At 38.7% G+C, this 24,516-nt stretch overlaps 2 protein-coding genes across 3 annotated transcripts in view; one reads left to right on the top strand and one right to left on the bottom strand.

Annotated features, from left to right (window-relative positions):
- Positions 1-5,532, top strand: part of acin1b (apoptotic chromatin condensation inducer 1b) — a 29,685-nt gene extending 24,153 nt beyond the window's left edge. For both annotated transcript variants that reach the window (XM_028474172.1, XM_028474173.1), the window contains exons 10-17: positions 65-211; positions 336-528; positions 612-757; positions 1,368-1,475; positions 2,314-2,421; positions 2,489-2,819; positions 2,899-2,996; positions 4,667-5,532. In XM_028474172.1, coding sequence (XP_028329973.1) covers positions 65-211; positions 336-528; positions 612-757; positions 1,368-1,475; positions 2,314-2,421; positions 2,489-2,819; positions 2,899-2,996; positions 4,667-5,008 — 1,473 coding nt within the window. In that variant the 3' untranslated portion in view covers positions 5,009-5,532. The remainder of the gene's footprint in view (positions 1-64; positions 212-335; positions 529-611; positions 758-1,367; positions 1,476-2,313; positions 2,422-2,488; positions 2,820-2,898; positions 2,997-4,666) is intronic.
- A 2,046-nt stretch (positions 5,533-7,578) lies between these two features.
- Positions 7,579-22,173, bottom strand: ajuba (ajuba LIM protein). The gene is made up of 8 exons (XM_028474485.1): positions 19,976-22,173; positions 12,053-12,154; positions 11,798-11,865; positions 11,645-11,707; positions 10,427-10,557; positions 10,311-10,362; positions 8,486-8,554; positions 7,579-8,402 (listed from the first exon to the last, which is right to left on the bottom strand). The coding sequence occupies exons 1-8, from the start codon at positions 21,318-21,320 to the stop codon at positions 8,268-8,270; spliced, it is 1,965 nt and encodes a 654-aa protein (XP_028330286.1). The 5' UTR covers positions 21,321-22,173; the 3' UTR covers positions 7,579-8,267.
- Between the last annotated feature and the right edge of the window lie 2,343 nt (positions 22,174-24,516).

A 24,516-nucleotide genomic window follows, 5' to 3' on the forward strand; every position in this document is an offset into this window, starting at 1 on the left:
GTTTAATATGTAGCCTAGGATGTGACTTTTTGGATCTGACCGTCTTACGTCCCCTGTCCTCCAGTCCTTGATCCCAGACATCAAAGTGCCCCAGGACGGCGTGGTGGAACTTCACCCAGAGGAGCTGCAGATGTCTGGAGACGAGGAAAACCTGGAAACAGACAGAGTGGAACCGGACAATGACCTGAAGATCCGCCGTACGGTCACACAGGTCAGTACCAAGATGGAGGGAAAAGGAGAATCTTTGTCACACTGCTGTTTGGTCTTTGTCCTTCTTTGAGCTGTTTGTATTATAATGTAATTAAGGAAGTTCTTTAAATCCATTCTCTCCTCAGGTCGTCCCTGGTGATGATCAGGAAAATGGACAAACAAATGAAAGGGAAGAAGAAGAGCAGGAGGAGGACCACAAGGTGAAAATGGAGAGAGAACCTCTAGACATAACTCCCAGAGATAAAAGGAAGGACAGCCAATCAGAGGAAGTCTCAGAGACGCCGTCTGTCACCGTCCATGATGTAGACGAAAAGAAATGTACGTTTAAAATGCTCCGATGCCGTTTGAATTCCTCTGTTCACTCTTCAAACCTTCACGTCCGTGTTTATCTTTCCCTACAGTTGCTCATGGTGACGGATTTGTCCGTCGCTCCATCAGTCAGCAGAAATCTGGCGTCTCCGTCACCATCGATGACCCCGTCCGCACCAACAGGCAGCCGTCACCGCCTAGAGGAAAAGTCTCCAACATCATCCACGTGAAAAACCTGGTGCGTCTCTGAAATTCTGTCTAACTTTACGTGTCTATAAAAAGACCAAAACTACCTCATCCGCTGCTAATATTTCTTAAAAAAAAAAACAGACGCGGACGTACAGTGTCGTGCTGGAAAGTATAGTAGTATATTTTTTAAATTTTTTTTTTAATGATTTTAAAAAATCTATTTGGACATTTTTTGGATCGATACGATGATCGTGCGGTGAAATATTGCCGAATCATTTTTTTACACTGTTATTATTTATTTACATCTTTCAAATTCTCAGGCAATTCCTCTTAGTTTTGAGATATTTTAATTACATTACATCATATTGAAGGTGCTGTGATGTGTTAAAAGAGAAGTCAAATAATTCAGCAGCTGACTCGTGTTAAAAGCAAGATCAGTCATTATCAAGATCATATCAATCAATGATCAAAAGTTAATTTGTAATCGAGATTTCAAAAACTGGAATCAAATCAGAGCCTATAGATCTAGAAGCCAGAGCAGTTGATAATCTGATTCTACTCTTTGCAGTGCCTCCTTTACCCACCAGAGGGCAGCAGTCCACACTTTAGGACTGAAGCTTTCCTGTGCTGGTACTAATGTTCTTCTTTTCTCCCTCCAGGTGCGTCCGTTCACACTGGGTCAGCTGAAGGAGCTGCTGAACCGCACCGGGACCGTAATTGAGGAAGGATTCTGGATCGACAAGATCAAGTCTCACTGTTTGGTGACGGTAAGTGAAGCCGGGTCGTTAGAGAGGTGGTTATAAGAGTCTGTCGCTAAAAACTGTTGATGCCTTTGAAGTTTTTTGGGGGTTTTTTAAGAATTTTGTTGTGGTCCAACCTTTTGTTTTTTAACTGGATTTGATTGTATTTTAATTTTATTTTATTTAATTTTTATTTATTTATCTTAATTTTTTTAATAATTTATCATTCATTTCTGCCTCTTCTATATCCATATTATATATGTGTTTTGAATTCTGCAAAATACAAAAATACATAAAATAAAAAAAAAACATCATTTTAATCAGTAATTAAAAATAAAATAAAAGATTACTACACATTTCAGGCAACCCCCCCATGGGGCCCCTACCCCAAGGTTGAAAAACCATGCATTAAGGTATTTAAAGTGTAAGTACACCCTGAGGCTTGGCTGATGTACATCAAGGCTGGAAATTAAAAAAAAAATGCCCTGATATGGGTGGGGCTTCTGGAACAGTGGCTTTACAACAAGGTCAAAGGTGAAATATCTGATCTGATTGAGGTTTTTATTTTTATTTTTAGATCTTGTTTAGTCGTCTGTTTTTCTAGAGACTAACTCTTGTCCTAATATGTCATGGTTTCATTTATTCTTCTTTATACTTGTTTCAGGGCAAATTTCCTTTGATCTCCTGAAATTTACTTTGAAATGTACTGTGATCTCCTGAAATTTCAGGAGATCAAAGGATATTTCATGAGATTAAGGGAATTTCCAGAAAAAAGTTGTGAATGAATGAAACCTTAACATGTTTCAAAAAAGAAGACAAAATAAATTTTGCTGGAATTCTAACTCTTGTTCTCTCGTCATCGCAGTACGCCACCAGTGAAGAAGCGGCGGCGACACGCACTGCTCTCCATGGTGTGAAGTGGCCGACGAGTAACCCTAAAGTGCTGAGCGTGGACTTCAGCGAGCAGAAACAGGTAAAGGAACACATCCGTACCTCGTCCTTTCATTAGATATCTGACCTCCTCCTTTGCCTCGCTCCAGCTGGACATCCACAGAGGGCTCCTGAAGGTCGAGCCGGAGGAGGACCAGGTGGTCCCGCCCGGCGCCCCTCAGCCACGGCTGCCCCCGCTCATGCCTGAGCGGAACAAAGACAAGGAGCGGGAAAAGGAGCGAGAGCGAGGAGTCCGGGACCTTTGGGCCGAGCGGCAGAGGGAGATGGAGAGGAGGGAGAGAGCACGCGGCGAGAGGGAGTGGGACCGAGACAAGATCAGAGAGTTCGCCCGACCGGGAGAGGACGGACGACGCTCACGGTCCAGAGAGAAGAGGAGGAGAGAGAGAGCCAGGAGTAAAGAGAAGAAGAGCGACAAGAAAGGTGAGAGGAGCGCACAGAATGAGATGAAATCTGTGTGCACGTGATCTCCCTCATGCTCTGCTTGTTTTATGTCCATCAGAGAAACCAGATGAACCTCCTGCCAAAATGCTGGATGACCTCTTCCTTAAAACCAAAGCAGCTCCATGTATCTACTGGCTACCGCTCACTGAGGAACAGGTGAGGCTTCACTCGATGTGGGGGGTGGAGCCAAACTACTAAACACTGTCTATATGCAATAGAACTCAATGATTAAAGGGATCCTCCACTGTTTTTACAAATGTGGCCGAAAACCTTTAAAATGTACTTAAGAGATCTATGTTTAATAAAACACATTATTTTGCACCATATTTGTTTTATTCACTTTTAAAAATGGGACTATTTTACCGTTTTAGACCTTGTGTTCCTCCATCTTGAAATCATGTGATTGATGATGTCACACGTAATGTTTACACTGCCTGTAAACATCCCATTGTTTCCTATTAGAGTGAAACATTCAGCCTGTTTTTTAGATCATTTAGCAGCTTTTTTTTAGGTCAAAATTACAAATTGTGCTGCTTTTGGTTGCTCTCAATAATCCAAGGTCCTTCAACCTTGGGGTTGGGACCCCATGTGTGGTCGTCTGGAGTTAAAATGAGGTTGCCTGAAATGTCTAGTAATTGGTAAAAAACAAAAGAAGGATAAAAATTTAATTTTTTAAATTCTTTTTTTTTTCCACTCATCACACACAATAATTATCAAATAACTGTATCCTAAACCTCCTCTAATATAAATCTAGTTCAAATAAAATGCAGTATAAAAATATCTGAGGTGGATACTCTTTATTTGTACCACACTTTATTAATCTTGATCAGAAAAAAAATGTCTCTGGGGTCGCTGGACATTTGTGAGATCAAAATGAGGTCACAAGCCGCAAAAGGTTGGGAACCTCTGAAATAGTTCGTAAATGTTAAAGATGCCAATGTAAACCTCATATGTTTACAGAAAGAGAATAAAAACAGTTGTGACCCGAGAAAATCTGAGTGTCCGGGGGCGACTGTTCCAACTTTGCTGTTTGGTAGTAGACAATGGGGCAGAGAAGAAGAGCTCTCCTAAGGGACCTTAACCCCTTAAACACCCTGAAGTCAGATCTTTTCTCCGGTCAAAACTGTTTTTATTCTTTTTCCGTAAACAAGAGGTTTACATCGACATCTTTAACTTTTCCTGATTATTTAGAGCAACCAAAAGTTGGCATTTAGACCAAAAAAAAGCTGCTGAATGGGAGTTTTACAGGCAGTGTGGCCATGTGACATCAATCACATGATTTCAAGATGGCGGAACACATGCTCTAAAACAGTAAACTAGTCCCATTTATAAAAATTAATAAAACAAATATCGTGCACAATAATGTGTTTTGCTATGCATTGATCTTCTAATGAGTACATTTTAAAGATTTTTGGCCACATTTGTAAAAACAGTGGAGGATCCCTTTAAGACACAATAAGCTTTAAAGCAAATTCATATCGTTATAAAGGTTGTTTTTCTTTATATATTGTGAAAAATAAAAATCCCATTATAGCCCTACAAATTATTATGATTTTGTAATTAAAAAATACAGGAAGTACACCCTGAGGTTTTGGCTGATGTGTGTTGAGGCTGGAAATTTAAAAAAAAAAAGGTCTTGATTATGGGAGGGGCTTCTAGAGCAGTTAAGACATGCCCAGTCTGTTTACCATTTCAAAGTGAAATATCTGATCTGATGCTTATAGCGTTTACCTGAGAACATGAAACATGTTTTTTTTTTTTTTTTAAATAAAGGACATGAACAATGTTAGACACTGATTTATGTCCTGCCTGTGTTTGTCCACCAGGCGGCGCTGCGAGTCAGCGAACGCGTTGAGCGACAGAAGGAGCGAGAGCGGCGACGTAAAGAGCTGCAGGAGGAGGAGCAGAAGAAACGCGAGGAGGGGGAAAAAGAACGGCTGAAGGCCCGAGAGAAAGAAGGCGGAGTCACGACGAACGCCGCAGCTAGCGCTAGCGCCACCACTAGAGGAAACAACGTCGACAGGGAGCGAGAACGCACCCGAGACAAAGATAAAGAGGGAGAGAAGAAGAAGGACAGCACCCACCTGCACTCCAGACGCAGGCCGCCCGCAGTGGGCGGGAGGCGGCGCTCCCGTAGCCGTAGCAACCAGAGGGAGCGACGCCCCTGAGGACGGAACAGGAAGTCTGTCACGCACTGCGTTCATTCCCTCGATTAATCAGTGGGTTCTTCATCTTCCTCCTTTTCCTCCTCTCGTCTTCCAAAGTTCCTCCTCTTCTGTTTCAGTCCTGGTTCAGCGTTCCTTCATCCTCCTCTTCCTCAGTTTTAGGACGTTTTAATGTTCAGCACAGAGTTAAGAAATCCACGCTAACCTTGGCCTTGGTCCAAGTGAGCAGTAAATAATGTTTTCCTTTCATCTTTTTTTTTTTTACAGTTTTGTGTGTTTCAGGAAGTTAAGATTTAAAATAAAATAAAAACCCTCCTCTAGGTTTCTTTCGTGGAAGCTGAAGGAGGAAATATTTAGAAATAAAAGCGTGAAGACAAACACCTTGTTGTCGTCGTCTTATAGAGTTGATGGTTTGACTTTTAATACTTTTTCGTTTTGTTTTTAGTTGAAGCTTTTTTGTCTTCTAATGAACGTGCTGAATGTACCCAGAGTTTAAAGGAAAAATGATTAAATCTACATTCATTATCGCTGTTGGTTTCGATTTCTTCACTTTTGTTTTTTGATGTAGTGGTTTTCAAACTTTTAAGCCTGCGACTCCCAAAATAAATGTGCCAGAGACCGGGGACCCCCACTGTACCTAAAGGTGATTGAACACAGACATGAACATTGAATAACAGAAGTTTTTTTATTTGCGCCATAGTGTATAGTCATTTTAAAAATGTAAATTCTTACTTTAATCAGAAATAAAATGGGTTAAATGTGACCAAAGGTGGTGAAATGGGATTTTTTTTTTTTTGGTTAAAAGTTGAAAATTAGAATGGACATAAACTGACAAAGTGGTAAAAAGTGTTCAAAGTGTCAATATTGGAACAATTAGTTTAAACTGCAAATAATGGGAATGACAAATCACAAATGTTGGCAAAAAAATAAGCATGAAATATGGTGAAAAGAAGTTAAAAGTGACAATAATGGGTCAAAATATGCAACATTAGGTGGGAAAAGTGGTGGAAAATGTTTATAAGTTCCAAAAATGTCTTCAAAGTGAAGAAACTTTAGAAATGTGATGAAGTGACAGAAATTAGAGTAATGTAACAAAAATGCCTTTTAAAGGAGTAAAATATATATATGTATATGGCAAGGAAAAGTGATGAAAATAGATTAAAATATGGCAAGTTTGGTATAGTTGTAGAAAAATGTTAAAAATAAGCAGAAATTGGCTAAAATTTTATTGAAGGCATCTGGCGACCCCTTCTCAGTATCTCGATACTTAATTAACTTTTAAAAATGGGAACACTTTACCATTTTAGAGCCTGTATTCCGCCATCTTGAAGTCATGTGATTGATGATGTCACACGGCCCCACTGCCTGTAAACATTCCATTGTTTTCTATTAGAGTGAAACATTCAGCCTGATTTTTAGATCAAAATGACAATTTGTGCTGCTTTTGGTTGCTCTCAATAATCCAGTGTCTTTCAACCTCGGATACTCCAAATGGGGTCCTGACCTGAAGGTTGAGAACCCTTTGTCTAAGGTATATTTCTGTAGATTATAGATATTAGAGGTTGTGTCTGATCCCTCTCCTTCCTTTTTTCCTCTTGCCAGTGTTAAATATGTGTCTAATCAAGGCTAATTAGCTCCACACTATTAATCCCAGACTAACGTCAGTCAGTTTCAGAACTGAAGAAGATATTTGGAGGAGGAGAGGTGACACATCTTCAAGTTAAACTCCAATCCAGGTTAGTGGTTTCAACTGTTAGAGGAGTTGTCTTTGTGATGGAAACCCAGTGGTTTGTTTTTACTTAAAACTGTTTGCAGCTGCCTGGCTCATAGGTTTCAGTAGTTTGTACGGCTTTTGCTGCTGAGGCATTTCTTACGGTACACTTGTCATATTGGGCCTGTACTACGAAGCTGGATAAGTATATCCAAGATGTCTCAACGTTAGCAGGCTTCACCTACCCCAGGGGTCTGAAACCTTTACTCTCAATGAAGACAATACAGTATATTAAATTCTATACAGTTAAAATTATATGAATGTAGGATTTTATTTGATTTATATTGATCATGTAAATGGCAACTTAAAAATAGTTTAAAATAAAAGTAAATTAGCATCATGAAATATCAACAAAAATTTTCCTGAAAATTTAATTTGTTCACAAATTTTCAAGTTATCTTGCTGACAGATAAACATTTAGCCTAGCAATAGCATTAGCTTTAACCTAGCATTACCATTAGCCGAGCAATATTAACCGAGCATTAGCATTGACTTAGCATTAACCTTGCATTAGCTGCTCTATTTATATTCTAGTTTCCAATGTTGTCCGTGGTTTTAATTGTCATTCATGCACCTCCTACGACACTTTGCGTACCCCACTTTGAGAACCTAGGCTCTAGATATTTCCACTGAATTTTGAAAGGGATCCAGATCAACATACTAATACTGGGTCAGATTAAAAAAAAATGTTCCATTTCTATTGGTTCGTAATTGACCGATCTTTATGAAATATGACTTGTTTGTGTCTTGGTTGTCTTGTTGTGCTATGTAACCATGGCAACAGATGACAGTTAAGACACGATTGGATGAAAATGTCTTTTATAAATATAGGCTACACCACCTGAAGCAGAAAAACAACCAGAAACAAAATAAAAGCTCTGTGTAGGAATGACGACACTAGGGTTTAAGACTAAATCATCAAATTAATTTAAACACCGTCCACCACAGTTTTCCCTCCATGTGTGAGATCCAATGAGAACATTTATTACAGCAATGTCTTTACCCTCTCATACAGATCAACAAATCTCTTACAGTAAAAGTTAAGTGCAAAACGTTTGCTAGCGTTAAAGCACAGACGGGTGACGAGTCCGAGGACACAGAATCCAAACCTGATCCGGAATCCGTCATTTAATTAAGAGCCGATAAATACTTCAGTCCAAGTTCTCCAAACTTTATCAAGTGATAATTCCCAGCTTGAATTTTTTTATCTCATGATTTACAGCTAACATGCTAACGCGCTAACACATCTGTCCCTTTAGCTCCTCGTCTTTCCATCGTGCAGAAGTGTCTGCATTCGTCCTCTCGTCTGTTTGTGCACAGCCCACCTCAGCACAGTCCCTTTGTTCTTCCACAGCTAACAGGCAGTAGTTGATCCGTTTCCCTTTATGACTAAAGTACAGCAGGAGAACACGTGTACATGAGACCCATCAGCAGGTTTTTATACATCATATTAACAGTATTGATAGAGATCTACAGCTGCATAGAGGCTCCTCAGTGGGAGGTGGGTGGTGGAGGAATGTTGTGTGTAGAGCAAACTCTGGTCATGTGACACAAGTGGCAGAGGAGGTGAGAGTCCAGAGGGAAGCACTGGGAACCAGGCTGGTCCGAGAGCTGCTTCTGACATTCCTGGAGGAGGAAAAACATGGATCAGATCAGAGCAAGAACATGGATCAGCTGATCAGGTGACCAGGTGTGACGCTGCTGCTCACCTCACAGTGGTAACACTCAAAGTGATAATCCTTGTTCATAGAAACCACTCTGAGGATCTCCTCACTGCCCTGATACACAAATCAGGAAGTGATTAAACATGGTGGCTGTGTTGGAAATGGCTCATACTATACTCATACTCACGTATTACTAACATACAACTCATACTAACGTACTACTCATACTAATGTATTACTAACATACGACTCATACTAACATACTACTCATACTAACGTATTACTAACATACGACTCATACTAACATACTACTCATACTAACGTACTACTCATTCTAACGTATTACTAACATACGACTCATACTAACGTACTACTCATACTAACGTATTACTAACATACGACTCATACTAACATACTACTCATTCTAACGTACTACTCATTCTAACGTATTACTAACATACGACTCATACTAACGTACTACTCATACTAACATACTACTCATACTAACGTACTACTCATTCTAACGTATTACTAACATACGACTCATACTAACGTACTACTCATACTAACGTATTACTAACATACGACTCATACTAACATACTACTCATACTAATGTATTACTAACATACGACTCATACTAACATACTACTCATACTAACGTATTACTCATTCTAACGTATTACTAACATACGACATACTAACATACTACTCATACTAACGTACTACTCATACTAACATACGACTCATACTAACATACTACTCATACTAATGTATTACTAACATACGACTCATACTAATGTATTACTAACATACGACTCATACTAACATACTACTCATACAAACGTATTACTAACATACGACTCACACTAACATACTACTCATACTAATGTATTACTAACATACGACTCATACTAATGTATTACTAACATACTACTCATACTAACGTACTACTCATACTAACGTATTACTAACATACGACTCATACTAACATACTACTCATACTAACGTATTACTAACATACGACTCATACTAACATACTACTCATACTAATGTATTACTAACATACGACTCATACTAATGTATTACTAACATACGACTCATACTAATGTATTACTAACATACGACTCATACTAATGTATTACTAACATACGACTCATACTAACATACTACTCATACTAACGTATTACTAACATACGACTCATACTAACATACTACTCATACTAATGTATTACTAACATACGACTTATACTAACATACTACTCATACTAATGTATTACTAACATACGACTCATGCTAACATACTACTCATACTAACGTATTACTAACATATGACTCATACTAACATACTACTCATACTAACGTATTACTAACATACGACTCATACTGACGTACTACTCATACTATCATACAACTAACATACTCGTCATACTAACGTACTAATCATACTTTCGTACGACTCATACTAACGTACACGCATTACTCATACTACTAACGTACAACTAACATACTAGTCATGCTAACATACTACTCATACTAACGTACTACTCATACTAACAATCTCATACTAACGTACTACTCGTACTAACACTACTACTCCTACTAACGTACACATACTACTCATACTAAGTTATTAGTAATATTCATAAGATTGAGTACAGTGAGTATGACTAGTATACATACAATAGTATACATCTGGGTATTTCTCATGCACTCCATCTTTCCATACTATCTAACGTGAACTCACTACATACTTATTTTGACGTCAAACCTAGTATGAGTAGTACGTTAATATGACATTTAGAACACGGCCTGTGTGTGTGTGTGAGACGCAGACAGGAAGTGTGCATCGGTCATGTGACCTGGGCTCACCTCTGTGGGGAGGATGGGTTGTAAGCAGGCAGCACATTTAGGAGCAAACGTCCTGCAGAGAGAGGAACAGACGTTATTCACAGATAGACATAAGGTGTGCGTTTGCGCGTTCTTACTTGTTGTAGTCGGCCACACAGTAGATGTTGCTGTGCTGGTCTACAGTGAACGGGACCCCGTCCAAAGCTTTAGAACACATCACACAGCGGAAACAGCCGGGATGGTACGAGTTCCCCAGAGCCTGCAGGATCTGTGGAAACACGCATTTACACGGCTTTTACTTTGAAAGGGTGGAACACAATGATCCTTAAAGAGATATAACCAAGCATGTGGTGACCACCAGATTATTATAAAAAGAGATTCATGGATCCTTGTTTTAAAAAATGGATCATCATCTGAATTTCTAACATAGCACATGGGCAACTGGTGACCCGGGGGCCCTTGTGTGGCCCTCAGCCTAACTTTGTCTGGCCCCTAATATGAAAAAAAAATACAATAAAAACATAAAAAATCAAAACAAAAATCACAACCAAAACACAAAAATTACAGTCACATAAAAATAAGAGTAAAATATACAAAATGAAGGAAAAAAACCACAAATGACTGCAAGAATACAAAATGACAAAAATACACATTACAACAACATACAAAATGACAAATTCACATAAAAATGACAAACGTACAAAATAAGAGTAAAATGAACATGGATGACAACAAAATTAAACAAAAATGACTCTAAAACACAAAATAAGGGTGAATTATACAAAATGACTACTAAAAAACTGAAAATAAAAACCCAAAATGACATAAAACATACATAGGAGTAAAATAAACAAAATGACAACAAAAAAAACCCCAAAATGATGCAAAAATTTGAGGAAATGACAACAAAAAGAACAGAACAACAACAGTGTAGGACCACAAAAAAACTCCAAAGAACAAAATCACATAAAACTACATAAAAAAACAAATGTCATGTATGATAGTGTAAATTCCTCTCTGGCACCTTTATTTTAAGTGTTGTGGGCATTTAGAAAACTTTATTAATAATGTCATTATTTAACTTTTCTGGTGAAATAATTGAGTGTGTTTAAAAAAGATCAGATAAGTCGCCTTTTATTCATAGTTTGGTCCAAATACGGTCAAAAAGTTTGGAGATAATCCCTGCGGAGCCTTGTTTGTTGACACATTCTCTCAGGAAAACAAACCCACAGACATTCCAGTCTTTGAATGCATCGTGGGAAACTAACAGAAGGTTGTCACTGAGGGTTTTTTTTGTTTTTTTTGTTAACTCCTCCAAAGGAATGCTGGGAAACGTAGTCCCTATAAACCCTCACCTGCTCCAGGATGAGGTGACCACACACGCTACACTTCTCTGCCGCCGCCTGGAACCCTGAAAACTGTAATCAGGAGCAAAAAAGATGAACGTAAGGATCAGCAGCAATGCATTGTGGGAAGATGAAAACCAAAACAAAGCGAGGGATTCTCACCATGTAATCCTCTTTACAGTACACAGAACCGTTGACGTTGTAGAAGTCCTTGTTTCTCAGGGTGCGTCCTGTTGTGGGGGGGACGTAGATGTTAGGCGTGTGTGTGTGTGTGTGTGTGTGTGTGTGTGTGTGTGTGTGTGTGTGTGTGTGTGTGTGTGTGTGTGTGTGTGTGTGTGTGTGTGTGTGTGTGTGTGTGTGTGTGTGTGTGTGTGTGTGTGTGTGTGTGTGTGTGTGTGTGTTGGTGAATGTACAGACCACAGGAGACGCAGGTGAAGCAGCGAGTGTGGTAGAGGGTTTCCAGGGCCTGGCAGGCGTTGTCCGCCCCGTACACGCCTTTACCACATTTCACACAGGTTCCTACGGACACAGGGGGGGAGGGGAGGGGAGGGGGGTTTAGTGTTTACGAAGCATTCCAGGTGCGCATGGAGCACCAACGCTGGTAAAGCCCCTCGTTCTCCGTCACTGACGAAGGGAAACTCCCCACTGGTTTTTGGCTGTGAGCTCGTAGAAGAACAAACCAGTGTTTAAAGCAGTGAATCTAATGTTTGTGTCCCATGTGTAAGCACTCATTATATTATAATCAGCCCCTACAATATGCAGCTGTGTCTAAAACAACACTTTACCACAAACTCTAAACACTAGAGAAATAAATACTAGAGAAAACATGCCCATTTTTCTTTGTTTCAACATTTTTCTTTCCTCCAAATATTGGTCAATAAATAGTGGAAAATAGGGCTGTGCGTTGCCATGAATCTGACGATATGACACGGTTCATTAATGCGATATCTATAATTACTTTAAAAAAAAAAAAAGTGTTTTGTACCACTTTGTACTTGTAAACTTGCAAGAACAAATAAATGGTAACCAACTGTAATTTAGCGTGACCATATTTTGATTTCCATAAAAAGAGGAAACTTGGGCCGACGCTGGAATACTCAAAATACTTTTCTTGAATCTCCCTTTAACGGCAAAATAAGTTGGTATTAGGGGTGTTGAAAAAAATCGATTCGGCGATATATCGCTATATTACGTTGCGCGATTCTCGGATCGATTCTAAATGTATCTATAAAGATTTTTTTTTTTTTTAATTATCATTTCAAAAAAGAAATTTCTTAAGTCATATATTTATACTTTACTACTTTAATATCGGGATGTATGTATGGATAACAATCGTATCGCCAGATGCTAGGCAATACACGCCCCTGGTTGGTATTGTCCATAACGATTTAAAAATGAATTTCTCTCTTTTATAACAAAGACTTAAAAACATTCTGAAACCAATGGTGACGAGTCGATCATCTTTATTATGCATTATAATAATCTGTCCATGAAAAATGTCATATAAACCTTTTTAAAATCTCTCAACCATTGAAACAATCTTAATCCTTACAGACAATTAAATATACACTTAAATAAAATAACTGTGACCTTAACTTCCTATAGGAGAAGTTTCTGTGAACCGTCATAAAGGTTTTATCATCCAGGAGGGTTTTTTTCATTAAATCCACCAGTATTTGGTCTTTTATAGCCTTTCTTCTCTCTGCTGTGTGTGACGATTTTGTCGTCACCACAAAAGCAGCGTATTTAATGATTCCTACATGATATTATAAATATATATATATAAAAAGAAACTCATTAGCTTTCAGAAACTGGTGGTATTTCTCAGATAGAGCAAATATTAGCAAAGTTAGTCATTTAAATGAATGCGTTCAGGGTCCCCGGGAAATCTGGTCATTGTTATCTGTTTATAAAATTTGGTCTAAACATGATTATATGTCCAGCAACAGCTGTGTTAAGTACGTGCTGCTCTGCAAAATAAAAAACATCTTCAGCGCAGTGCACTGTCCTCAGAGCAAAGAGGGAACAAGCACAAGCATCCACTATTGAATCATTCATTTTTCTGCACAAGAACATGGATTATCCTGATATTTGATACATTGATTATGTAAATAGATCCACTGCTGTCTCTAGGGCCGCGACAAGCACTACGCACCCGTGTTTGACGTGCGCTGATCTGATGTTGACATTAACAGATGTTTATTAATAAAAGCAGGCTTAAAACAAACGTAATTATGTCATTTGTATGAGAAAAAAATATGTTTTAATTGTCGGTTTCAGGTCAGGCTCTGATAGAAACACCTAATGTCTGTCGGACCTGTAGGTTTTTGCTTTGTCAGGTTCTGGTCAAAGCTTGAACAAGGTTCATATCATAAATAGTCTGTGTTTAAAAACAAACCAGCGCCACAAAACAAAATGTCTTTTTCTTTCTCCTCGTCCTCCTGATCATTCATTCTCCATTTCTTTTTCTTTCTTTGGTCGACTAATAGTGAAAAGACGACATGTCCGGGTAAAACGGGACGTATGGTCACCCTATGTAATAATTAAAGAACCAATAACAAAAACAAGTGGTATGTTTATCAAACTGTCAAATTCCATTTTTCTAAAAAGTTTGACTTAAGCTTCTACAACAGATTCTGATTCTGTTCTTTAATTCTTAGAAAGCTCAGAGAATCGCAACGTTTGTGCCACCCACTGGATAACATGATTACCAATTTCTCCGTTACACTTAGTGGGAGATTTTGAACGGGATTATCGGCAGAATTGAACATAACTGTTCATTTATCAAACTTTCTTGACATTCAATAGCCTGTTTTCTGGTGATGAATAATGTATAAATGCGTGATATTGTCCTAAAACATGCACGTGAAGCATTTCTGTGTCATTTTGGGCCTGATTTCTAACAAATATTTATTTTTCCATTTCGTAAAGTAAAAGAAATTTTATACAAATAAATCAGAAGAAAAAACAATTTTAAAAAATTGTTGTTTGACCTACTTTTGGGTCCTGATCCATGAGTTGAAAACCTCTGATTTAAAGCAACATCTTTCATGTATTCCTCACATTTTGGTCATTTTCAGACGATAAGATGATGAAATGTTTTCCTGTTCTACATGTAATGCACTGATGTACCACGAGGGGAACACACACCCACTTCAGAGCAATTTCAATACCCAAAAAAATCACTTTTCCTTCAAAATAAAAGCATGACGACTGCCGAAACAAAACATAGAGAATTATGAGCATTAAAAATAAAAGCACGTTCTCAGCTCGAGCTCTTTATGAATCAATGAAGCGAAGGGTCACTTTTTATCTCTGGTCAGAAGGTGAAACCAGTGCTTGTGCAGCGTTTTCTGCTCATTCACACTTTAAAGGTCGAGTCAGACGTCAAAGTGCTGAGTCATCAGTTTTAAACATTCCTGAGAAGATCCTGGAAGTTTAGATCAAAGAACGAACCGATCAACGATTGGTTAACAGTGCTGTCAATCAACACGAGGGGGCGTGGCTGTTCGGAGGAGGGGAAGGGACAAACTCAGCTGCTCGTTAAGTCTCAGTCACTTCCAGCTGCTGAATTACATTTAACGTCAGCTTTACCTTGTTTACGTCACTGACAATACACTGTTTAGTGTCGTCTAATGTGTTTTTCTTCTTGAGACATTGTGTTCTTTAAGTCATTTTGAGTCATTTTTGAGAATTTGTGCATTTGAGTCATTTTGTTTATTCTTCAGTAGTTTTGTGTATTTGAGTAATTTGAAGTGTCTGAGTCATTTTGTGCATTTTTTGTCATTTTAGTGTATTTTTTAGTCATTTTGTGTATTTTTTTTTTTTTTGTCATCCAAGTGTATTTTTGAGCCATTTTGGATATTTTTTTTAGTTGTTTTGTGTATTTCTGAGTCATTTTGTGTGTTTTTGAGTCTTTTCTGTGTATTTTTTAACTATTTTGTGCATTTGAGTCATTTTGGTTATTTTTGAGTCATTTTGTGTATTTTTTTAGTTGTTTTGTGTATTTCCGAGCCATTTTGTGCATTTGAGTCATTTTGTTTATTTTTGTGTATTTTTTTAGTCTTTTCTGTGTATCTTTTTGAGTTGTTTTGTGTATTTTTGAGACATTTTGTGTATTTGACTAATTTTGTTCATTTGAGTATTTTTGAGACAGTTGGTTTATTTTTGAGTCACTTTGTGCATGCAAGTCATTTAATGTATTTACAGGTTACAAATAACTGTAAAATCTTTACAGTTCCAGCGTTCCTGCTGCCTTAGGTTTATATTAAGAGTTTTAAAGGTCATGAGCAGAACCGTCACATTTACAAACTCTATCCGTCGTCTGTCACTCTGAGCTCAACATTCTGTTGCTCTACTTTTCTTTCTCTAAACTCTATTTAAGGCTCGGCCTCACTGGTTTGGTTTTTTTTTTTTCCTCTTTTCCTTTCCAATTGTGGCCGAGGGAGGGAGTGCCACACAAATCAGGAATTCCAGTGAGCTTGGACCGTGGCTTCAGTATTTAGGAACAGACAAGTCTGTGCCAAAGCCAGGGTAGAGCATTCAGGCCGAGGCTTTAGAGTTAAATATAAAGTCTGAACAGAGACGCAGTGCACGAGGAGCTACACAGATGTACAGAGGTTTGGTTTATAAAAACTGGAGGAAATATAACTGAAAAAACCATATTTATGTTTTTTTTTTTGTTTACTTTAAATCCTTTGGAAAACCGTAGAACGTAGCTTCATTTTATTCCCATTAAAAACTAAATTTGAGCCGTTTTGTTCACTTTAAAATCATAAAAAAGCCTAGAAAAGCATAAGTTTGACAACTTTAATGTGTTTTTTCTGTTCACCTCGTTTCAAAACGCCAGTCCCAAAGGCAGGGGTTCTCAACCTTGGGGTCAGGACCCCATTTGGGGTCGCGAGACAGGAATATTTTCTGAATAATTTGAGCCCATTTTTGCTTAATTTTTCCTTTTTTCTGCAAATACACCAAACTTGCCATATTTTAACCTATTTTCATCACTTATTCTTGCCATATTTTTGCCCCTTTTAATGCATTTTTGCTACATTACTCCCATTTCTGACACTTTTTTTTATATATCAAATGTCAATGTTTTTCTACACATTTTTTCAACTTTCAAGACATTTTCATCACTTATAAACCCTGTCCATCACTTTTCCCACCTAATATTGCATATGTTGCCCTATTATTGTCACTAATAACCTCTTTTTACCATATTTTATGCTTATTTTTTCCAATTTAACCACATTCACGATTTGTCATGCCCATCATTTACCAGTTTAAACTAATTGTTCCTACTTTTAAAATAATCCATCCCATTTTCAGCCACTCCAATTTGCAACTTTTAACGATATTCTGTGGTTTTTAAAATCCCATTTCACCACCTTTTCCACCATTTGGGGTTTGATACACTGGGAGGGAGTCGCCAGATGCCTTGAAGAAAGTAAACAATTTTAACAATTTCAGCCCATTTTTGCTTATTTTTACCCTTTTTCTGCAGCTACACCAAACTCACCATATTTTAACCCATTTTCATAACTTTTTCTTGGCATATTTGTGCTCCTGTTAATGCATTTTTGCTACATTATTATTATTCTTATTACATTGCTATATTATATAGACATTTTTAGCACTTATAAAACCTTTCCACCTCTTTTCCCACCTATTATCTCATATTGTCACTTTTAACCTCTTTTAACCATATTTCATGCACGTTTTTGCCAATTTAACCACATTAACATATTTGTCATGCCCATTATTTGCCAGTATAAACTAATTGTTCAATATTGACACTTTGAAGTCTGTTTTTGGCCACTCTACTTTGCAACTTTGAACCATTTTCTGTGGTTTTTAAAATCCTTAACACCTTTTCCACCATTTTTGGTCACTAATCGCAGTATATATTCATAGTGTTTGTAGTGTGTAGTACGTCAGTGTGACATTTCCAACACAACCTTGGTGTAGGTCTTAAATATCAATAAATCAAGATGTAAAAGGTTGAAATTGCCACTTTCACCTTTGTTTTGATCTCCACTGTAGACTCTCTCTTATATCTCTGAAAATGTTAAAATTAATACAACATTTTCTCTCTTCCCAGAGGTGTTTTTCATGTTATGTCTTTAAGTGTTTTTGTGCGTTCGGCGTGTGTGTGTGTGTCTTTTTACGGCCTGATGTCTCACTAATGGCTGTGAGCAGAGCCGTGTTGTGCGTGGCCTCAGGGCGCACATACCTGAGCAGGGAGAGAGAGAGAAAAAAAAAAAGAAGAAAGAGCTGCAAGCACACACCCGCCACCGCAGCCACACACACACACACACACTAGTCATGACTCACACGCTGCGTTACTGTGGCCTGAAGTCACTCTCAGCAGAAAACACACCCTGTTCACTTTAAACACTGCTGTGTTCACCTGCACCACCACGTCTTCTCCCACAATCCTCTGCTTTTTCCTAACCACACACACACACACACTTCCTGTTTCTAACGCTGTGTTGCGTTACAGTGCTGCTGCGTGTCTCTGCAGGCTTTGTATCCGTCCATCCACTCCTTCTATTAACACATCCATCCATCCTTGACGGCCTTTCATTTTTACAATAACAGACCACTTTATGGTGTAAAAACATTGGTTATCAACTGGTGGGCCAGGACCCAGAAATTAGTCATAGGTATGTTTTCAGCGGTTTGCAAAATTTATTATTTTTTATCTTCTTTAAAAAAAAACAAAAAAACTACTTTTTAAAAATTTTGTAATTAATTTCTTCCTTCATTTCCCCCCTTTCTAATCATAAAAAAAATTTTTATAAAATTTGTGGGCCGCAAAATTTAGATGGCATTCAAATTAATCTTTTTATTCAAACTATTAATAACAGGTCTATACCTTATAATCTATCACGATTAAAGGTGTCCTGGTTTGATATTAATATCAATTATCGAACTAATATCAGCATAAATTTTTTTTTTTTTAAATTATCATAATCAAACTGCATCTAAAATTTTCTATATAAAACATAATTTTATTTTGGAAGGACTTATTCAGGCTTCAATTTCTGCATCTTTTAATTAAGTTATTTATTTTATTTTAATTGTAGAATATTCTTATGTTTAATGTTAAAATGTCTTTAACCCATTGGTTAATAATAAATGGGTGGGTTTGTCCTCTTACACACTGTTGCTGACCCTTAATAAAAGAAAAACCAAAATAAAATAAATAGCTTCCTTTAATAATTGAAAAACAAATGTTTCATTTTACTCCATTTATGTTCAGATCTTGATAAAAGAAGCTGTGAAAATAGGCTTTAATAGTGGTATATCCATCTCAAAGGTTTGGTCATTTTTTTAATTTTTTTTTTTAACCAAAGAGCACAACGTTTTTACAGTATTTACACGTTGATAAGACAATAAAAGAAAATGTATTACTGGTAAGTGTTCAAGTTTTGTTAATTTACAGTTCTAGGAATTATTTGAAGTTTGTGTATTCAAACTGAAACTTTTCAGTTCTTTAAAGCTGCTGGAGACCACATTTTTAATCAGATACAGACAATGTGTAGGCCTCAGATCAATAAATCAAAGATCATTTGTTAGGAAAAAAAAAAGATGGAAAAGGTTAAAATTGCAGATTAAAAGTTTGTTTTGATCTTCACTGATGCTTTTGTTTTGAAAAGGTGATATTTGATTTTTAGCTTGAAGCCGGTCGCAGGACGATTTTACGTTCCGCTCACAATGCATCATGGGACAGTTGAGTATGACGAGTGTGTCCACTGTGCATATTTCAAAAATGTCCCCATATTGTATACGTCAGGGCATTTCTCACGTACTCATTCTTTCCAAACTAGCTAATGTGAATGCACTATATGCTAATTTTGACGTCTGACTTAGTATGACATTTACAACACAGCCATTGTCAGAAAAGTTTCCCACGTTGCACTGTGGGATGTGGAGTTCTGTAGACAGATGCAGATAAGTGTTTTTACTTCATTTTTACTGTGATTTCTTGTGTTTGTTTCAAAAACTCTGCCAAAGAAGTAACTTCCCAACACATTTCTGTAGTTTTAAATGAAACTGGAGGCAAAACAAAGGTTGATGTGTTTTAAGGTTTATACGGAAAGATCTGAATCTGACAGAAATTTAATGTCTCTCAGAAGAAACTGGAACAAAAATGGATAAACACAATAAATCACAGTAAAAATGAAGCAATAACTCTTCTATGCATCCACATCCCACAATGCAATGCGGGAAACTTTTCTGACAATGTCAATAACAGTTTACAATGGAGATAAAAACAGTGAAACTTTTCTGTGGTTTGTTTGTAGGAAGTTGTTAAAAAATTCGGGAATGTCTCACCAAAGAACTCTTGTCGCTTTTCCACCGCCTCCCTCCCGGTTCCTGGTTCCTCCTGAGTTTTGCCTGAACCTCCGGCGGACGTGGCCGAAATGGCGCCCTGACACTTCTCCTTCAGTCTGAGACCTGCCAGAAGCCCCTCCCCCTCCAGTGCGGCGTCCCTCAGGAGGAGGCGGGTCAGCTCCTCTTGGTACTGCGTCCCGGGCAGGTCGGAATATCGTGCTCCCTCCATCTTTCCCTTGGATCCCTCCCACCACTCGGACCCAGCCTGGTAGCAGATGGCGGCGGGGCTTCCCACAGCGGGAGGATAGGAGTGGCGGCTGTCCTGGGCGCCCGGACGCACGCCGCGCTCCAGGTACTGACTCCAGGCCTCTACTGGAGGAATCCCACTCCTTCCTGGAACGCCATAGCCGACTTGAACCGACTGACACTGCTGCATCACGGGGAACCCTCCCGACGCTGAGGAGCGCGAGTCGTAGCCGAGACTGATGCCGCTGGTGCGGTTGCTGCTGCAGCGGCTCCCCATTGGGCTCCCCCCACCCCCGCCGCTGGCCGTGCTGGAGGCGAAGCTGGACCTGGGACTGACCAGGACCGACTCCTGGAGGCTGAAGGAGGAACACGGACTCAAAGTCGGCCCAGGGGGGCAGAAGAAGCCGCCGCCCCCGCCAGTCATATCCGAGGGTCGATGCGGCGGATGGGACAGTGATGCCGGTCTGGGGCTCTCCCACAGTTCACTACCCGTGCTCAGACGCTTGTAGAACAAAGCCTCCTGAAGGGAGAACCTCTTGTGGCGCTCAGGCTCGGAGAGGAACCCGGGTTCCCCCGTGACCCCCCTGGGAGCCGACCCATACCCGGCGTTAACAGGAAACGGCGGAGCGATGGAGAGTGGCGGCGGCTGCGAGAGGAGCTGCTGTCGCTTCACCAGCTGCTGCAGCTCTAGGGAGTAGCGCCGCTGGTTCAGGGACGTCTTGGACCCAAAGAGCCCCTGCAGGTCGCCCTCCGGACCCAGGCCAGACTCCCGTCTGAGGTGTGAGTCCGCGCCTTCTCCCAGGTAACAAGACGCTCTCTGCTGAAGGGAGGGGCGCCGTAGGGGGGCCAAGGTGGAAGGATGGGGCTGCTGCTCAATATCTGGAGCTGGAGAGGGCGTGGGTGGCATCCCTCCTCGGTCGCCTCCGTTTGCCGAAGCCAGGGAAAACGGTTCTGATCTGGATGCGCTCGCATCGTTGCTTGGGTTGCCATTGTTCGCGTTGTTGACCGAGTCGTGTTTCTTCTTCGAACTGTTGAACTTCACGCTACCCGAGTCAGTAAGTTTCAGCTTCCCCAGCAGCTTACTGATGGGCCGGTCCATGATGAAATCCAAACTGATCTTACCGCAGCGTAACGAACTCAAATATACAAAAAAAAAATTAAAAAAATACAAAATTCCAAAAATTAATAATTTACAAAGGAGTCAAAGCAACACAAAGGATTCCTTTGAATAAATACATCTGGTGACGTCATCAGGTAGGCTGTGCTGAGTGTTGGATCCAGGTCTGAACACACACACGAGCACGAGCACACACGCACGCACGCGCACAGGGATGCTGGTGTGACCTATGGCCGCTCGGGGCCTCCTTTGTGGCCCCTCGTGTGGCTCCACATCTGCAACGTCTAACAATCCTCAAAAAAAAAAAAAAAAAACAGTTAGTTTGAGGACCGCCCACAAAAAATCCGCTTTTTAGCACCACAATGAGTGAGAAACAGGAGGGTGAAGATGGTCCTTCATGTGGGTCCAGTGTAGACCAGATAAAATCTCCTCTTGTGCACAGATAGAGGACTCAGCCCGCCTGTACAGATCATCTCAGGACGGAAGGAGCAACAAAAGAGGGAAATATCTTCAGGAGTTTCAAAGTAGAAGCTTTAATTCAGACTAAAACAGGCCAGAAGGAGCTCCGTCTGTCCGTCTTCACCGCTTTTATCGTCCCCTGAATCTCCTCCGGGACTCCGGGCAATAGTAGCGGAAAACTTCGGATAGTTTTCAAAGAAATAAAGTAGCAAAAAAATAAATAAAAGTCTCACCGTTACTTTAAAAAGCCGAAGGGGACGAGGGAAGGTGGAGAACAGAGTCCAGATAGTCCAAGACACTCCGTGTGCTTTGCACGGTCGACAACTTTGTTTCTTTCTTTCTTCCCCCTAAATAATGACTGACCTCCCCCTCCGTTCAGCTCACAGTCAAGCTGGAGACAAAGCAGCGACGCTGTCCTTTCAAAATAAAACACAACCGAAATGTAGCATTAATTCCCAACTTTCTCACATTTATTGTGTTTTTAACAATGGCTATTCTGACAAATTTCTCATGGGGTGAAATGACTAAGGTGACCCTTTATAGCAATACAATATAGCAGCAATACAATTGCCACGTCTCGTCATATTCTGGTCAACTTACGTGTAACGGCTACAGGGAAAAGTAACATCCAGTAATGTTCAGCCAATAAAATCAACTTGGCTTTAAAAAATGAAGATCAACAGAGTGATAACGTGTGAATCAGTTTACCTTCAAATATCTTTGAACATGGACGGATACGCTTACTTCAACAAAGAGGACTACACATAAGTCAAAATATTCAAAAGTATTTATTTAGAGTTCTTTAAAGTAGTTCTTTTAAAGGTACACTGAGGACTTTTTGACCCATATAAGTTATTTTAAATGGTTCCTCAGGCCAATATATAGCACTTCACAGTGTCAATGCGCCAAGCGGGGCTTCGCTCTTGAAATATTGACTATGTAAGTTTGGAGGAGACGGACCGTCTTTCACCAGGTCATGTGACCTGGAGAATGCCTGGGAAAACGTTTCACTTTACGGCAGTCACGTGACCACAAGCTCGTGTATATATAGTTCTCACGTGAAGTCGCAACATGCGGACATTTCACAACCCGGCGCCATTGCTCTGGATCGATGAAACGAGTTAGCCTCTGTTTACGGCCAAAAGAGCACAATATGGTAGTTTCGTGTTGGATTAATGGTGCACTAATCTCCACAATAGTTCAATTAAACGTGTATTCTTTAGTAAGGGACGTCGGCAAGTCTGATCCGTAACTTCAGGATAAGGATTGGCTCTAAGGGGTGGGGTTTACGATACATCGTAAATCAGTATTTCTTACCCGCAATAATATAACAGAATTTAAATATGTATTCTCACAAACCTTCCAGTTACTCAAATGATCTACTCATAAAAATTAAACCAGCATTAGGTGATAAATACGACAATAACAAAAAATAAGAATAATTTTTTTTTTAAAAATGTCCAAGCGTCGTGCATTCGCTTTTATTCTGAAGGCGCATCGGTCGCCTTGCCGTAACGTGGTTTGTCGTTGCTAGGCAGCTTGACACCACACACAGGCCCTTTATGTGAGCGGCCATGACTGTCTTCATTCAAACAGAGGAAGTTTCCTCCACCGTGTTTATCAATCCCTACCACCAAAAAAACCCCTTTAATTTCACTCAAAATATTAATGTTTTCTGGTTTTTATATCAATTAAAGAATATTCTGTACATGTGAAGGGAAATAATTCCTGATAAAATGTTGTTTCTGTTGCTCCTTTAAGTAATAAACAAATGGTCATATTCAATGTGAAGAAATAACAACAAAGGTAAAATAAAACACATGCGTGTATAAAATGTAAATTAATAAAATTATATTTTAGAAATGCAGATGTAACTATTGTTTTTTGTTTTTTTTTTTTAAAAAAAAAAAAAGTAAGTAAAGAGAGTTTAAGAAAAAAAGGTTAGATTTCACATCTTAACCTTTCCTCTACTATTAAAAAGGTAATCAATGAGAGATGTTTAACCATTTAATTATTTTCTATGTGAATTGTAGTACTACCTTAATAAAGTAATATTTGCAAACATTCATTATTTTACTGTTTATTTATACATCCATTCAATCCAGACCTCGATATAGTTATGCATCTTTTATTTTGTATTATTATTTTCTGCACCGACTTATTCACTTTAGTCTTTATAATTAAATTCAGAATTAGCATTGATCTGAAGTCTATTAATCTGTGTTCCTTCTTTGCATTTTGAGAAAAAAGTATAAAAACCAAGGAAAGTGTGTATAAAAATACGTACCAACCGTGTCATACATATTTTTTTTTTTTTTTTTCACCTAAACATATATATTATGGAATAAGACATGAAAGTAAATTTATTTTATTTAACATTTTGATATAACTAGAGCTAATTATTTTTTTAGATGTAAAGCATTTTTACTAAAAAATGTGAACGTATTAAAAATACAAAGACATTCATCCTATTTTTTTAAAATAAGTTAGGATTTATTCTGAGTAATAGAAATATATTTTGTAGGTGATTTTACGATAACTAATTTGTGACGTCAATACTTGTAAAAAAAAAAGTAAATAAACATTTACCTGCTTTTCATCAACAAACATAATAGTCTAGACATTCAACATCTTTAAATTAATATTAATATTATTATTTATTTGGCTTTAATAAAATATGCTTAATTACAGTAAGATTAACTCTTTTAAACCAGTGTAT

Source organism: Gouania willdenowi, chromosome 18 (genome assembly GCF_900634775.1).
Source record: "Gouania willdenowi chromosome 18, fGouWil2.1, whole genome shotgun sequence".
Lineage (NCBI taxonomy): Eukaryota > Metazoa > Chordata > Actinopteri > Blenniiformes > Gobiesocidae > Gouania > Gouania willdenowi.

Coding starts and splice junctions, on each gene's coding strand:
- ajuba (XM_028474485.1), bottom strand. CDS start 21,320: ATGGACCGGCCCATCAGTAAGCTGCTGGGGAAGCTGAAACTTACTGAC. Junction 12,155..19,975: donor AAAGCGACAAGAGTTCTTTG/GTGAGACATTCC, acceptor CTGTGTCCGTAG/GAACCTGTGTGAAATGTGGT. Junction 8,403..8,485: donor TTGAGTGTTACCACTGTGAG/GTGAGCAGCAGC, acceptor TTCCTCCTCCAG/GAATGTCAGAAGCAGCTCTC.